Here is a 15,719-nt window from a genome sequence, read left to right as displayed (position 1 = left end):
AGAATAATGAACATAAGGCTCTACTATTGCCTTTTTAATTGAATCAAATAAAAGAATGCATTTATATCAAATGACAGCACAGTCAAGTTATTTTTAAAAAGCTTAAAATTATATCTGTTTAGAAAATAATTAAAACATCTGCAAACCCTTATAGATAGGAGTAGTTGGGTATTTAGCCTATTGGAAATGCATGTGCTTAATGACACATTTTTGCTTGCTCCAGCCAGTATCCTACATAAACGTTCTGGGTATGTAGCTTATCCAGACTTACCAGAATTAATCATATCACAGTGGTATTCAAATCATCATCTTATATAAGTCTGAAATACTGCATTTTTAGACTTGACTGGTACAGACCCTCTTTGTCTTCACATTCCTGATTTACAAAGAACAGAATTTCCTTGCAGCTACGTTATCTGTCCCAAGTATATGGGTTTGTGGTACTAGTTCTTGAAATAGTGCTTAGTTGTGTGTTATTACATAGGTAATCTTTTTAGTAGAAAAAGAATTATCTTTGTCAACTAGGGTGCTCTATGTAGTTCTGAGCATGGCATCTCCAATTCTCTTTTTTTACTTGTAAATTCATAATACAAATGCTTTTATGAATTAAATGTGACAAATATGACAGTATCAGTCCCATAATTACTTTATTTAAAGTATCAGTTTCTTTAAAAAAGAAATTATGTAATTGCACCATGGCTTAAAACACAGTACTACTACTTTAATTTTGTCAGTTTGATTTTGTGAGATTGCCAAGATAACTGTGCCTTGCCTAGCTTCCATGAAGACAGTAGACTTTGGGTCCCAACCAGTGGGCTTGTTTTAACATGGGGATAAACAGATTGGGGAACAATTCTCTGTAGCTGTTACACTTCATTTTGCTAACAGAATCTAAAGAGCTGTAATTGCTAAATTGGATTACATGACCTCTCAGAAAAGTATTTTAAAAGAGGGTTTTTAGTAAAGAAACTATGCTGAGTGTGCTATTATACCAGATATAACAATGCTGGCATAACAGCTTTGCTGCACGTATGTTTTAAATAATGCTTTTGTATTAATAAAATTAATTTTCCACAGTTTGTTAGAGATTTTTAAAAATATAGTTGTCAAGTCACTACAGAGAAGACATTTTTTAGAGACTTGGCAGAAGAGAGTCACGTTTTTTCTGCTTAGCTTGAAAACTGTGGCTGATCTTTAGGAAACACTTTCTGAAACTGTTTTCCTGTGGCTCAAATTGCCATGCTTTTAGAAGCACTGATAAGTATTTAGCTTGTTTGAAATCAAAAGATGGCTCATTGTATAAGGAGTGCAGGTTTTTGATTTTTTTTCATTTATCTGAAAAATCTGAGCATGACTTACAGGGAAAATTCTTATTCAGTGTGGATTTTTAATAGAAAGAATATAAATCTGCATCACTGCTGGAAAATTTGCTTTGTGCATGAGATGCATGCTTTGTTTGTGTTTAATTACAGTGTTCTGAGTTAAAATATGTGTTGCTAATAACTTACAAATTAATCTTTCTTTTTATATCCATTCTGTTTTCCATAAAAGGAAATTGTTTGTACTGAAGAAGAATTTGTTCCTTTGAAGTGTGCATGATTCTGTGTGAGCCAAGCTAGACAAATATTTTAGAAGATGTGCAGATAATGAAACATAGCCCTAGTGTGCTTTTTTCCCCAGAAAATCCAATTTTCTTGGTTGTTGATGGTGGTAGAACTTGCAGTTTCTCTTCTTGTTTTTGAGGGCTTTTTTAATTTGCTATACTGCTTTGCAAATGTTAAATACTTCCAGGTGTGTTGGTGGTAAGGCTGAATTGATCTCTGTGTGTTTAGCTAATACTATTATTTTTCAGAGATAGAGTTCTGGGATTTTTAGTTGTTCCTCAGATTCTTCTACACCTTGTAGAAGATAATGATTTCTAACAAGGATCAGGAGACAGCAGGGAAACTGGTCTTTTGAAGCACTTACTTTGTATATATAGGTATTTAATCTCTGGAGTAATTTTGGAGTTCAGGTATTTCAAAGTTGATGATGGAGCATTACTCATAGTGAATTACTTGTATGGCCACTTTCCCGTGTGTCCTTTTGCAAATCATTTGGCTCTTTATGCTATAACGACACTGCCTTGTTTTTCTTTTGTTCATTACAGTGTTTGTCTCCAAAGTCTGAAAAATCCTTTGGTTCTTAAAAGCAATGTATATATGTATGTGTACATACCATATACATAAGCTTTTATGTGCAGGCATCTTAAGGATTGTGTAAAAATTAACAATTTCAGGTGACATGAAGGTCCTGCATCACATAACTCAAGCAGTTAGGTAAATTCCTCCATAAGGTCACAAATTTCGCTTAATGGCTCTTAAAAGTCAGGTCTTCTACTGAATGCACTTTTATGTTGTGGACCTTGATTTAGATGGTTATAATACATCCCCTGACTTCACACATGGATGCCAGGGGATTTTCTATTTGAAGCTTCTGTATTTGCCATTTCTGAAAATGCTATTATACCTCTTGGTAGGACTTTAAAGTTTCTGAAGGTATGTTTAGGTTACCAGCATTAGTTAGTCTGATTTGAAAATGTTAATTATTCTCAGCAACGTTGTATATGCAAAAGCAGCTAAAGGAGAAGTGGTACTGAGGAATTTTAGGAACTGCAGCTGGGAGGGGGAGTTAGCTTTTTTGGAATTACAGCTGGGATTGGAATGTCTGTCTTTCGTTTTGGACAACTGGGTTTTGCTGCAGTTCAAGAAAGTTTGCATAGACTTGCTATAAAGTAATCCTGTTCATTTTGTGGTTATTACTAAGTCATAAAAAGTATGTATCAAGACTGCCATGGCTGTGATGAGTCTTTGACTCTCCTGCAACTCAATGCACAGTAATGATTCAATTATTTTCCATCTGTACAAAAGAGCTATTTGAGGCATTTCTGTTTAACTATTTTCAATTATTTGGATTATTTTTAAGATATTGTTCATGAAAATTTGAAAATGGGATCGGATGGGGAAAGTGATCAAGCTTCTGGAACGTCATCTGATGAAGTTCAGTCTCCCACGGGAGTTTGTCTCAGAAACCGGATACACAGACGAATCTCAATGGAGGTAATTCACTTTTCATATAAAGATCATTTCAACTGACAAGAGAGTTGGGGGTTGCTTTAACTGTTTGTTGTAACTGGTTGTCTTTTCAATTAACTTTAACCAACCATTCGGTCATATATTTCATGCAGAGAGCATTATTTTCATACTATTTAAATTTGTCTCCATTTATCACACAGAACAATGGTTATCTTGCACTGTTTATGAGCTGTTAATTTTGAAAATCTAAATATGTTTTGAAACCTGAATTTTTGGAAGGAATTTCTTAAGTGCAGCATTTGAATAGTTTTTGTTGCATTGTGTGCAAGCCACTGAATGTATTCAAGAAGATACATGGTTTAGACATTTTTTACTTAACACTGTTTTGCTAGTCTTTGCAAAAGTAATGGTACAGCAGCAGCGATGGTCTTGACTGCTTCAGCCTTTTCCTCTCTTCCTGTTTTTTTTCATGAACGGAACTTTACAGGATGGTAAACAAAAGGAGGAAAAGTACCTTATGAATAACTGTGCACATAATTTCCTTTATTTATGGCTCTCATTATGAATACTAGCCACCCTTGTGCTTGCTTTGTTGTCATTTCCCTTGGTGAACTAAAACAGAACACTTCCCTTTTTCTAGAGTGTATAAAAGTTGCAGTTATAATGATGTCTTTGTTACAGAAATATGTAGAATTTTGTAGTTGCTGTTTTTGGTATACATCGCAATAAGCATAGCTGTAAGATTTTGAATTTTCATTCAAGGTTCATATCAAATACTGGATTGAGAAACTGATTTGGATAAGTTACAGTAGAGTGTCCATGCCAAAAAATTTTTTTTGTGAGGCGTTCCGTTATGCTTGGAATTCCAAGGCTCCAAGCATATAGTGCATATATGATTTCAAAAATGTGTGAATTAGTTGTATTCATTATTTAGATAGTTTCTTGCACCTGAGAGGTTTTGTATTCAAATTTTTAAATTTCTATGTTATTTGATCTAAGACCTTTGTTTTCCTGGCTTTGCTTGCTGAAATTTACTTGGAGAGCAAAGGTGGGTTTACTGGTTTATGCAGGATAGTTCAATTAAGGAAAAAAGTCATTGTGAAAACCTGCTTATCAGAATGTATGCTGGAGAAACTAAAAATCAAGGAAATTACTTAAAAGGATTATTTGCTTTTTGTTCATTGTCTGTTTCTTCTCAATTTTGAAATGCATATTTAGAACAGGAAAGAAAAAAAGAAATTAATGATTCATAATGAAATTAACAAACTGAAATGGAAATCCATCAGGTCTTCCAGAGAGGGCTAAGAACCATTCAAGGATTCTCTTTTGTATTGGAATTCAAGAACTCCAAAAGAAATTAGTAAAGATCTCAGGAATAGTAAAGGTCAGGAAATTCCTGTGTAATTTTTCAGAAGGCTTTTTTTTTTTTTCCAAGTAAAAGCATCTTTTCATTTGCCTCTTCAATTGTAAAACAATTCTAATATTACTGTTTAAGAGGTTTTAGGAAGCTTTTAACTTTTGTATATGCAATGCTGATTTTCTTATTTTCTACCAAATTCCAAATGCTTGCTTCTGACTGTTGAAATTAGCATTATTTCTTCATTGGCTTGCTCAGTCAATGAGAGAGAGAACAAATGGTTTTTTGGCATCTATTCACGTATATTCTGTAAGAATTGTAATGTTTCCCTCAAATCACCGTAGTATTGATACAGTGACTTTTCCTGTAAGATTCCATGCTGATGAGTGCAAACAGTCTCACTTCTGAATTTTAAGAATAAGAGATACTTTTGGTGGACTTAAGTTTGCTTTATAAAAGTACTTTGTAGCAGATTAAGTTGGACTTGTGCATTCCAGAGGGAGGAAAATGCAACAATCTCATAGCTTTGGTTAAAATACCTTTCTAATGATAATCTTTTCAGTCAACTTCCTCATTTCCTAAGTGAAAAGGCTTTAAGAAATTACATTGTCTGCCTGTATTTTCCTCCTTCTATTTATCCCATGGGTCATTTTCTGTCAGTTTTGACAGATGGCTAGAAATCTCAGATTCTAATTCTCTATTAATTTCTGTGAAAAAAGCTTTGCATTGGGAGACATTGCTAATGTATCCACCGCTAGTTAAAAACCACAATATCCATATATGAGTTCAGTTGCAAGGTATAAATCCACAGAAGACCCAGTTTTACTCATTTTGCTCCTTGTGGAATGGGATCACTTACTTCCTTGACCTTTGGGGGAACCAAAGCAAGGTTTCTTTCCTCTTGTAAAAAGTTGTGTCTGTATGTCTTGTGGGATTTGTGTGGTGGAGCTGGCTGATTCAGTAGTAGCAATGTGATTATATAAAGAAAAAGAAGCAAACTATGTTGTGAAGTAAGTTTCTATTATTCAGTTTTATTTTGATGGCTGGCGGCGATCTGTTGTCTCTAGACATTGGGTAGCCTGAGGACATCCTCCCTTTATAGCCATTTAGGATGCATTATAGCTGTATGCTGTACATTACAGGTTGCAGTAAATTAGTACATGTGTGACAGAATGTTTTTGCTGTAGTCTGCTGAGGTCATTAGCTCCAGCTGAAATCCACTGTGGAAGGTATTTGATTAAACACACACAGTTGGATAACGCGATAAAGCAGTATTCTTTGTTCCTCCTCACTAAGATGAATGTGCTTGTCACACTATGGCTGTGTCCTTTCTTGTGCTTAGTTTGACCAATATTTGCTGTATTTATAGTGGTTTTGTACATAATTTCTTGGTTATATATGTTTGGCTCTTTCTGCTGAACTGACAGAAGTCCTAATTCATTTTGAAGGTAACTAATCAGGTAAAGTTGAAACCTTGACATCCTTTTTAGTTACAGGAGTTTTGTACATATAAACAAATTTTTTATGCTCAGCTTGAACTTCCTCTAGGATTCTGAAAATTAGCAATCCAACCAGGTTTTATTAAATGCTTGCTAAAAATTGCATACTGTACTCAAAGTGCTAATTAGCAAAAAAAAAAAAATTATTATTCCTGACACATTTTGTCCATTAGAATACACATTCTGATTTTTAGTGCCCATCCCCACTGCACTGCCCATCCTAAATAATGCATAACTACAAATAAAATGTCAAAGAGAAGACGTATTCTCTGCTGCAGAATATATGAAAGATTCTGTTGGGAAATAAAACTTGATCTTTCCAAAATTTTCATATAGAGAAATACAAAATAAACAGTGGAGAGAAATGAAAAACATATTTGTTAAGCAGAATCTCCATAGCAATTGAAAGTGGAAATTTCATAACCTTAACTTGTCCTGCTTTAGATAGGAAATCAGCATACTGCAATGTAACCTAAGTATGAAACATTTTGAATATGAAGTGGTGGTAGTGAAATGAGAAAGAGCCCTGCTCTGCAGTGAAAAGTCTGCTGGGGTGAAAACTTCCCATGCACAGTAGCAGCCATGGAAATACCAGCTTTCAGTCTGTAATATCCACCCCCCCATTCCCCCATCAGTTATAATTTGGGCCAGCATGACAGGGAGGTGATAATGTGGTTGCTTCTGAATTCAACAACGCTGCAGTTGTGGTTCGAGATTGGGTTTTTAATAATGATTGTTCCTTGTTATCATGTGCTTAGAAGACAAAGAGAAAATACCAGAGTCTCATTGTGTTGCCTAGATAAAGTTTATTTTGCTTGTAATCCACAGACTACAAATTGTCGGTAAAGCAGCTGCTTTTTCTTTTTCTTTCTCTTTCCTGCCACTCGTTCAGGCAGGAACCATGCTGACAGTAGGTGTGAGCATCTATTGTGTGAAGAGTTTGGCTTCAAACAGCTGTTAGGTTTTAATTAAAATTACTTCTACTCTTCTGCTAATATGAATGATTATGTACTAAGTCAGTAGGACTGTTTATCAAACAAAATGGAGGGAATAATTTTTTTGAAGTGTCAGTGGTATAGCTTAAGAATGTCTACACGTATATCTCTATTTTAAGTGCAGGTGCTTTCGTCATGTAATATGAAACATTTCTCCAGATCATGGAACTATAGCTTAAAGCATTTTCAGTTTAATTTTGCTAGACAATAAGTAATGCATTAATATAAATAAAGAGGTAATGCATTAATATAAATTTATGTTATAAGCTGTAAGTGTTCATTGGGGGCCCTGTGCCTATGCAGTGGACAGTGAGTGCATCATTAAGAGCTGTGGTGGATAAAAAATAAGGAGAAACAGTCTGTGCAAATTGAAACATCTGTTTCCCTTTCCCAGAAGTCCAAGGTCTGTTAGCTGTCTTAGCATGTGAACTGGCAAAGAGCCATAACCCACTGTTCACCAGCCTGCTTCCCAGATATTTTATCCTGAGAAACACTTCTTATCCATCTGACTGTCACATTAGTGACAGAAGTGTGTTCCAGATCAGACTGCTCCTACCACATTGCTATAGGGGATAATTCTCCCCTGAGAGGATTAGCTGCACGGCTAGTACTTGTAACTGAACAGAAGGAAATACAAAGGCTACAAATTGATGCTGTAGGCAGGTGTGTGTTGTGATGGTCACCTTCCAAAAGAATGTAGATGAAAAACAAGGTTTTTTTGAGCTTCACTCTTACCAGGGTATAACTGCTTTGGGGGCCTTGACACACAGCCTGAGTAACTCAACATGCTCTTGGTCCACCTGGGCAAGTGTACCTTCTCCTAAGAAAAATACACAAAATTAATTGGTATTTCAGCTGATAAAAGTGTTAAGAATTTGCTGATAGGCTTCAGATTAGAATGTGGTTTGTAGTTTTCCGTTCTCATGCGCAAATAGGGCACTCTCAGCTCCGCTCAGTTGTTTAAATGCTTGAACAGCAAGCTGGATGCAGTACTGACCCAGGCTTTTGGTCATGAGCAGTACAGTATTTTCTTCTGCCCTTAGTTTTGGAAGGAGGAAGCCACTTTATCTAAGATACCTAGGGCTGAATGCTCAGGCTATCTTGCCATCCAGGTGGCTTCCTTGTGTACCAAGCAGACATTACTACTTGCGGCATTCTCTGAGCAGTTTCCTCCTTCCCCCTTCCTTCTGTGCTTGGCAGCTGCAGAACTGTCTGTGCCATATTTACTGGGTTTTGTTGAACTTGATTCTCTCTGACTCCTGAGAAAGCAGTAGGTTTTCTTCTGATTGTCACTTCTGTGAATCTAAGTACATGATCACTTACCAGAAGATTTCAGTACTAGACAGAAAAAAAATTGAAGCTGAATACAATCAAGACTTCTAAGACTTCTTTTGATTTGCAGTGGTCACTGCACTATCTCCATTCAGTCATGCTTGTATCATTTTTCTCAACCTTTTTCAAGGTTACACTAGAAAATGCATTACCCCTTTTATAAACTCCCACTTTCATATTTCTGTGACCCTTGGTGATTTCAGAAGCCCCCTGCAAAAACCCAAGTGCATATTCTAAATTACTAGTATGGTTTTGATTAAGCTGATGGACCTGCTTTTGATCTATTTGATTGGCAGACTCATTTCTTCTCCAGAACACTGTCACTACAACAAGTAAAAGAATTTCAGCTTAGGTAACAGATAACTTCAACATGCCTTTTACCAGACTTTTTAAAGGGTAACTGCCTTTGTTATCAGCAATTAACACTTTTTTTGACCTTCTGTTGAGAACTTTTGTCATTCTGGTGCTAAAGTTCTTGCATTCCACTTGCAAATACTCCTTTAGAAAAGTTACTGCCCTAGGCAATGTTCTTTCTATAAAGATAGAATATATGCTATTTGGTTTTGTGTCTTGATATCTTGGGTTTCCTTCAAGTTCCATTTAGGAGAAGTCTAGTATGACATTGGATGTGTTCAGTCATCTATAAAACACATCTCTCATAATCACAGAAATGCATCAGATGAAAAGTCAGTAATGGGGTGCAGTTTCATACTCTGTAGTCCAGCCACACTTTAATCCAGGAAGGTCAGATTTCCCATTTTCATATTCAAGATGTTGGTTTATTTTTAATTAGCCACTTTTTCATTAGACTTACCTTTTGGTACTTAAAGCATCGTTGATGATGTAAATGCTAGTGTTAGTAATTAATATTACACAGAACTGTTTTAAAGGTCCAAGTTTGTGTTTTTGCAGTGGTGTGTTGCCTTTTTCCTTCCTCTTGGCCTTGTTTTTCTTACAAGCTGGTAACCTACACTACCTTTTTTCCTTTCGGGGCAGTTTCTCTTGTTACTGTATTACAGAAACTGATGAAAACATACAGAAATCCATGTTTAGAAATCAGGAAGGTGTAGTAGTAAGTGAGGCAAAGCTTGCTTTATTGTCTTCTGTTCCTGCCCAGCACCTACTGCTGAGTCACACGGCCATAGACCCTGAATTTGAGCAGGGTTTATATTGAGGCTGGTGCTACAGAGTGGTATCTTGATAGATGGCAATTTAGCAGGCAAACAAAATCAGACATGGTATCTTTATAATTGTTATTTTTTTTACATTCTTCCATTCTTCCTTATATTCTCTAAGTTCACTTGGTGACAAGCTTTCTGGTGCAATAAAATAATAACCAAAACAAAGAAACCCCCCCACCCCCAAAAAAAACCAACCCAAAGGAAAAACCAACCAAAAAAACCCTGAAGAATAATTTTCAAGTGTTTCTGGTATAATCTGTCACAAATTTCATGTGTATTTATATACTTGCTGAAAGGAAAGTTAATATCTCACATTTGATTTTCATTTCTCCTTTCTCATATTTTTCAAAACTGGCTTTCTGACACATGTATTTGTTTTGTTTGGTTTCATTGGATGTGAATAGAAGCTCCTGGAATGCACTTTGTGAATACTGTATTTGTGCTGAACAGTTTAAACCTTTCTCTTTAAAACTAATGGGAGAGATGAAGTAAATAAAATAACAGCCTGTGGTTTTTTTTGAAAAATGTGTGAAAGAGCAGGTTTTTTCAGCTGGTTGGTAGCCTAAGCAGCATATCCATGAAATGAAAATTCTCACTAAATGTGAGAAGTACTGTACACTAATATACACTATTACACAAAATACACTAAAAGTATTTTGAAAGTGTTCAGAATTCATATTTTTGCCTGCTTAAAAGAACCTATTGGCCTGTAATTCTAATTATGTGCCATCAAAAATACTAATTGTTCCAAATACTACTGAAAAGATGCTTAGCACATTTCCTAAGTTTTTCATGGTGCTAAAATAAATAAAAACAAAGATATCTGCTTGCAATACTGGTTTCTATGCTTTAAATTTTTATATTATTCATATTTATTTAACATTCTTATTTGAGGGCCATAGCTACTGTAGATATTGGCAATAACATTCTTCAGCTGCTGGTGGTAAAGTCCTTGCTTTGTTGATTGATGATAGTAGATGTGCTGGGAAAATGTGGCACCTAGCCCAAAGCAGAGATTTAACCCTAGAATTTGTAATAATAATATTTCACAGATGAGGCTGGGCTCCTTGTCTTTGCCTGGAATGTCAAAATCCAGTCTGACAAGCTGTGTTTATGTTGAGCAGGAGGCAGAGAACATGCATTGTCTGTGATCACTGGTATTTCTTCTGAGCCTGAAATGGCCTGTGGGCTCAATCTCATGATAAAGTCCCTGAAAGTGCGTTCTGTACTCGATTAGCATATCTGGAAAAAGACCTTTTGATTTAAATGATGAATGAATTCCACCGTATTTGGGGTCAATTCTGTCCCAAATGTAAAAGAGCCCCTTGATTCAGTACTGAAAATTGATGCTTTCTTAAATTGTGCTGCATTTCAACTGACTTGATAAAAACCAGTATGGATTTGTGGAGTGAAATCTAGCAGTGATCCTTTGTAGATGGATCTTAAGATTGTATTTTCATTATGGCTGCTAATAGAAAAATTCTTTGATGACCCTTTCCTCAAATTTAGCAGAAAAGTAATTGAATAATTATGATTTAATGTTTTCAGTAAAATTGTAACAGTAGCAACATTCAAGTATAAAGGAAAAATCTAATATTCGGATATAAATCATGCTGCTAACACAGAAAAAATGCACTTTATGCATCATAATGAAATTATAGCTAAACCTGTCAGTTGTGTGGGGGAATGATGATGGCTTTATATACATAAAAGGAAGACCAGTAGAGATAACTCATCCCAGCTGTTAAAATAGTCTTTTTGGTTACAGTAATTGAAGCCTATTTATAAAAGTATTAAAGTAGTGTGCTGCAAAGATGCTATAGGTTTCTTCTGGTACTTGTGTATGCTGGTGTTCTTCTTAAAGATCTTGAAGGTCTACAGAGCTGTAACCAAATAATAGTTTTTTACAAATATGTTCTCTGGTTTAGGGTTGGTTTTTTATATATTTATTTTTGCCTCTAGCAGTCTTGTTGTATGTCATAATTCTGTAGAGGATCCAGTTGGCAAAAATGTGCTGAAATTTGATAAGGCAACCTTCAGAAAAACTCCACATGGTATCTGATACTAAAATGATAGAGTAAGTACATGCTTAAAAGTTGTATATTAGAATGTTTAAATTCTTTCTAGCACAAGCTAATGTCTTAAAATTAATTTGTTTGCTTTGTGTATCGTGAGGTAGCACATAATACACATTCTTTGTTAAAATATTCAAGGAAAAATAGTGTAAAAATTTGGTTGGTTTGGAGGTTCTTTTACAGTAAGCATGTAATGAAGTTGAATTGTGTTGCACAGAGGGTTGTATGCTAGAGTATTTTAGATGTCATTAAACATTTTCCAGTGAACAAAAGCACAATGAGTAACTAGTGAACAGCCCGTGGTGTCAGCTGAGATGTCTCACTGGTGCTCACTGAAGCTGGTGAGAAGGCCAATTCAGACCCATGCTTACACAGGAGCATTTTCATTTCATCCATGGTGGATTGTTTGGGTCATCAGGCTGATGTGTGTAGACTTAGGAGAACAATTCTTTCTTCTTTGTGAGGCTGTAGCAAAATTTCATGGATGGAATTTAGCAGAATCAACTCTTAAAAGATAAACTAAAATTTAAGGGAGAGGTGAGCAGCAAGTTGTCTGTTGCCATATAGTAAGTACATACCTTAAATAATGACTGGTCTGGAAATGTAGCTCACCAATAAACAGAATAGCCAAAGCAATAAGGATTATAAGGTATATAATGATATAGCTTGGCAGTATAGTTTGTGTCACCCACTGACAGACACAGCATCCTACTCCCCTTGGCTCCTAACCTTGTATCAGTGGATTATTAGTTCCTTTGTTTGGAAGGGGTAGTTATGAGACTTTCTTACACCCAGCCCTTTCTCCTCCAAAAGCATTGGGAACATCTGGCCACAGGCAATGAAATACTGGCTTTGGAGATACTCAGCTGTTAGGTTTGCTAAATGAAACAGTCAGTAAGAGTGAACTGAAGCTGATGTTTATCAGGGTTTTCCCTTCAAGTTTTTCTGACAAATCTTCCTTCTCTTGCTGCAGTTGCAGTTGTGAGTGTGGTAACAGTCTGAAATGGCCTATCAGTTCAAAGATTAGTAGCACTGGTAGTCCAGTGGGTACAAGAGAGACTTACTGTTGGAGCAAGAAAGGAGCACTCTCCAAATTGGCACATTTGTTACAGGTTAAAAATAAAAGTAGTCTGGTTTTCGCTTTTGCTTTTTGTAGTGTAGGTAAAATTGGAATTGGAAGACCTCAACAAAGCCTTCCCTGGGGCAGTTTTCTGGTTATGTATTTTTTGTGTTTAATGATGTTTTTTCTGTTTCATCATAAATATTAGTATTTATTTTCTTAATGTGCTATGTAAGTCAAAGACAAAATGACTTGACAGAAGAGAGACAAACTTCACATAAAAAATGTGAATGTTTCAAGTTGCTTCTTTTTAGAACAGTTTTAATATGTAGAGTTCAAACATTGTCTATCCTGAGTTTATAAACTTCTTTATAACTTCTTAACATTTTTATAAACTTCAGTGAAATTAACTGAAGTGTGTAGTGCATCTTGGCCAAAACAAATAATGGTGAATTAACAAAATCTGTAAGTTTTTTTGTTATGATATCTGATTTAAAGTGGAAAATGTTAACAGTGCTCTTTCCACAAATAAAAATAGGTTTATTTTTTTGACAAGGTTGAAAAGGAGTGAAGATTACCTGTGGGTCAGGAATGAGACTTCCTGAAAAGTGTCACAGTGTGGCACTATGTAGTATTAAATGAGCCAAGTCAGGCAATTATAAAAGGGAATAGCTGGTAAGTTTTTATTATAGAAATAGGAGAAAAAGATAGGTAGCTAAGGAAAAAGTTGACAGAGGTGAAAAACAGAATATGGTAAAAAAATTCTAGTATTAAAGTTTTGAGAATGTTTTACTATGGGGGGCAAGTGAAGAAGCTGATGTTTGCAATAGTATTTTAGGCCATCCAGAAGAGAACCAGAGGTAATGAAAAAAAAAAAAAAAGTAAGGATTTTTGGAATTTACTTATATGTGTGAAAAACTTGCCAAGTTTGGGGGCAAGGTTGTATTTTGTTTGTTTGTTTTTCATTTAGAAGACAGGTTTGCTTACGTAAAATGTCAAATTCTTCAGCTCACAGAACTTGCAGAATTTAAGGTGGAATTCCTGCCTCCTTTTCTTGTGCCCAAGTGTAAGTAGTCAGCGATAGACAGAACTTCCACATCAAGTTACAGCAACACAGTTGGATGTCAGCCAGATGAAAGAAAAGGCTGGACAAAGTGTAGCTCTTCTTAGAGCACTTGCTGTAGCTGGCATTAGAAATAGATGACAAAGATAAACACAAGTTAGGGTTGTTTATCTCTACAGAAAACAAAGTGGTGTTATTGTCACAAGTGCTTACATGTTTATCTGCTATGAAGCAGAGTAGGACAAATATGAAACTAATTTCAGACGAATTATAAAAATAAATGCATTTCTCTGCCAGTAATACCAGTAGTAAAGCAAAACTGAGGATAAGCATTGCATATGAGGGTAGAAAATGTGGTTTTAAATTGTGGAAGGAGGAGGAAAATGCCACAAGCATTCCAGTTCCCCAAACAAATCAAATGGTGGCTTACTATATTCTCCAGAGTATAATCTGGAACTGGATCAAAAAACAGCTCATTAAATAACATACAGTTAACCATAGGCATTTGATCATTTAGAGTACCACATTTATTGAATACTGATATATTTTGTTGCAAGTTCACCCTAAAGCTAAGTATAAAAGAATTAACTAGAAAATGCTATGAATTGATAAGAGCTTTTTCAGAAATTAATCCTCATTTGGGAAAATAAATCTTAAGTGAAATACAAGAAAATAATATAATTTCAATTCTGTAAAAGATTATTTGCTTTACTTGAAGTACTTTGTTGCCCCTAAAAGCTAAAGTTTTGCATTCCAGTAACCCCTTGCTTCTTAAGAGTTATAAGGAATGTACCCAGATTCTCTCTTAGAGTTGAGGGTCTGTGTACACCACTTACAGATCTGTTACATTTAAAAAAGGATATATAAGATAATATAGGGAGTTGCTCTAGTTTACTTCCTTCAAAAATTTAGAAGATTTATGAAGGGTTGCAAAATTAGTGTTAAAAACGGTCATTTAACTTTGTAGTGTTGACAGTCTCAAAGAGCATAGGGAAAATTCAGTCCTGCCATTAATTTTGCATGTTTTCTTCTGACTTCTTTAAACAGCATTTTAGCAAGATATTTTATACCTTGGTTTAAGTTTCTTAGTTTTTTTCTTTTCTATGGGAAGTGCTAACAGGCCATTATATTCAGTTGGTCATTGAAATATGTGTGAACTAAGTCCTCTGTCCAGAAAGTCTCTCATTTCTTCACTGAATTCCACATAGATTTAAGACAATTAGAAATTCTTAAAAATCTACTTTCCTACTGTTTCCTACTGTTGCTGGCCCTCCAGCCTGGTGTCACACCAAGACAGCAGCAAGCCACGTGGTTTAGAAGAGCAGGTTTGACTGCTGGTGGAGCAGCCATAGCAGGGTTGCAGTGGGATGGCTGCAGGAGCAGAGAGGGAGCAGAGATGGCGATTGCATGGAACGGGCAGGTCCAGGCTTCCTGCACCAAGGCCAGACCCACCCTAAAGGCTGCTCAGCACCACCAGGGAAACAGGCTGATTCCCCTGGGCGTCACAGCTGACCCAGCTGGCCAAAGGGCTATGCTGTGCCATCTGCCATGGCACTCAGCAGTAAAAGCTGGAGCAGGAGGGAGGAAGGAGGACATTTGTGGCTGTGGCATTTGTCTTGCACTTCTTGAGCCACGTGCATGCTAAGCCCAACTTTCCGGGAAGCCGTTGGACACCTGCATGCAGAGAGGAAGCTGTGAATCAGTTCCTTTTCCCATTCTGCTGGGGCTCACAGCTTTTGCTTTCCCTGTTAAACTGCTGTTACCCACACCCACAAGTCTCCTCACCATCCTTCAGTCTTCTCTGCATTTTGTGGGAGCAGAAAATGAGCGCTCCACTGGATGAAGACTTGACTGTTCACCAGGGTCAGCCCCCAGTGGGAGAGCAAGTGTCCTGCTGCCATTAGATGACCAGGCTGCCCGAGTGTCAGCAGACTGCCTGGTCTTGAGCAGTTAAGGCTCAAAATTGGTAGGTGTCTGGTAGGTTCTTGCTTTTCTTTTAACATTTTCTCAGTTAAATTAACTGGGTTTTTCAACTGTGTCAGACTGATGTAATTTTAGTTTCCAGTTTTTCTATTTAGCCACT

At 36.2% G+C, this 15,719-nt stretch overlaps 1 protein-coding gene across 3 annotated transcripts in view; it reads left to right on the top strand.

Moving 5' to 3' along the window:
• CDK17 (cyclin dependent kinase 17) overlaps positions 1–15,719 on the top strand; it is a 90,980-nt gene that overhangs the window by 52,856 nt on the left and 22,405 nt on the right. For all 3 annotated transcript variants that reach the window (XM_036401091.2, XM_036401090.2, XM_054514953.1), the window contains one exon: positions 2,965–3,098. In XM_036401091.2, coding sequence (XP_036256984.1) covers positions 2,965–3,098 — 134 coding nt within the window. The remainder of the gene's footprint in view (positions 1–2,964; positions 3,099–15,719) is intronic.

This window comes from Molothrus ater, chromosome 5, assembly GCF_012460135.2.
Source record: "Molothrus ater isolate BHLD 08-10-18 breed brown headed cowbird chromosome 5, BPBGC_Mater_1.1, whole genome shotgun sequence".
In the NCBI taxonomy this organism is placed as follows: domain Eukaryota; kingdom Metazoa; phylum Chordata; class Aves; order Passeriformes; family Icteridae; genus Molothrus; species Molothrus ater.
This window is presented reverse-complemented; position numbering and strand designations above follow the sequence as displayed.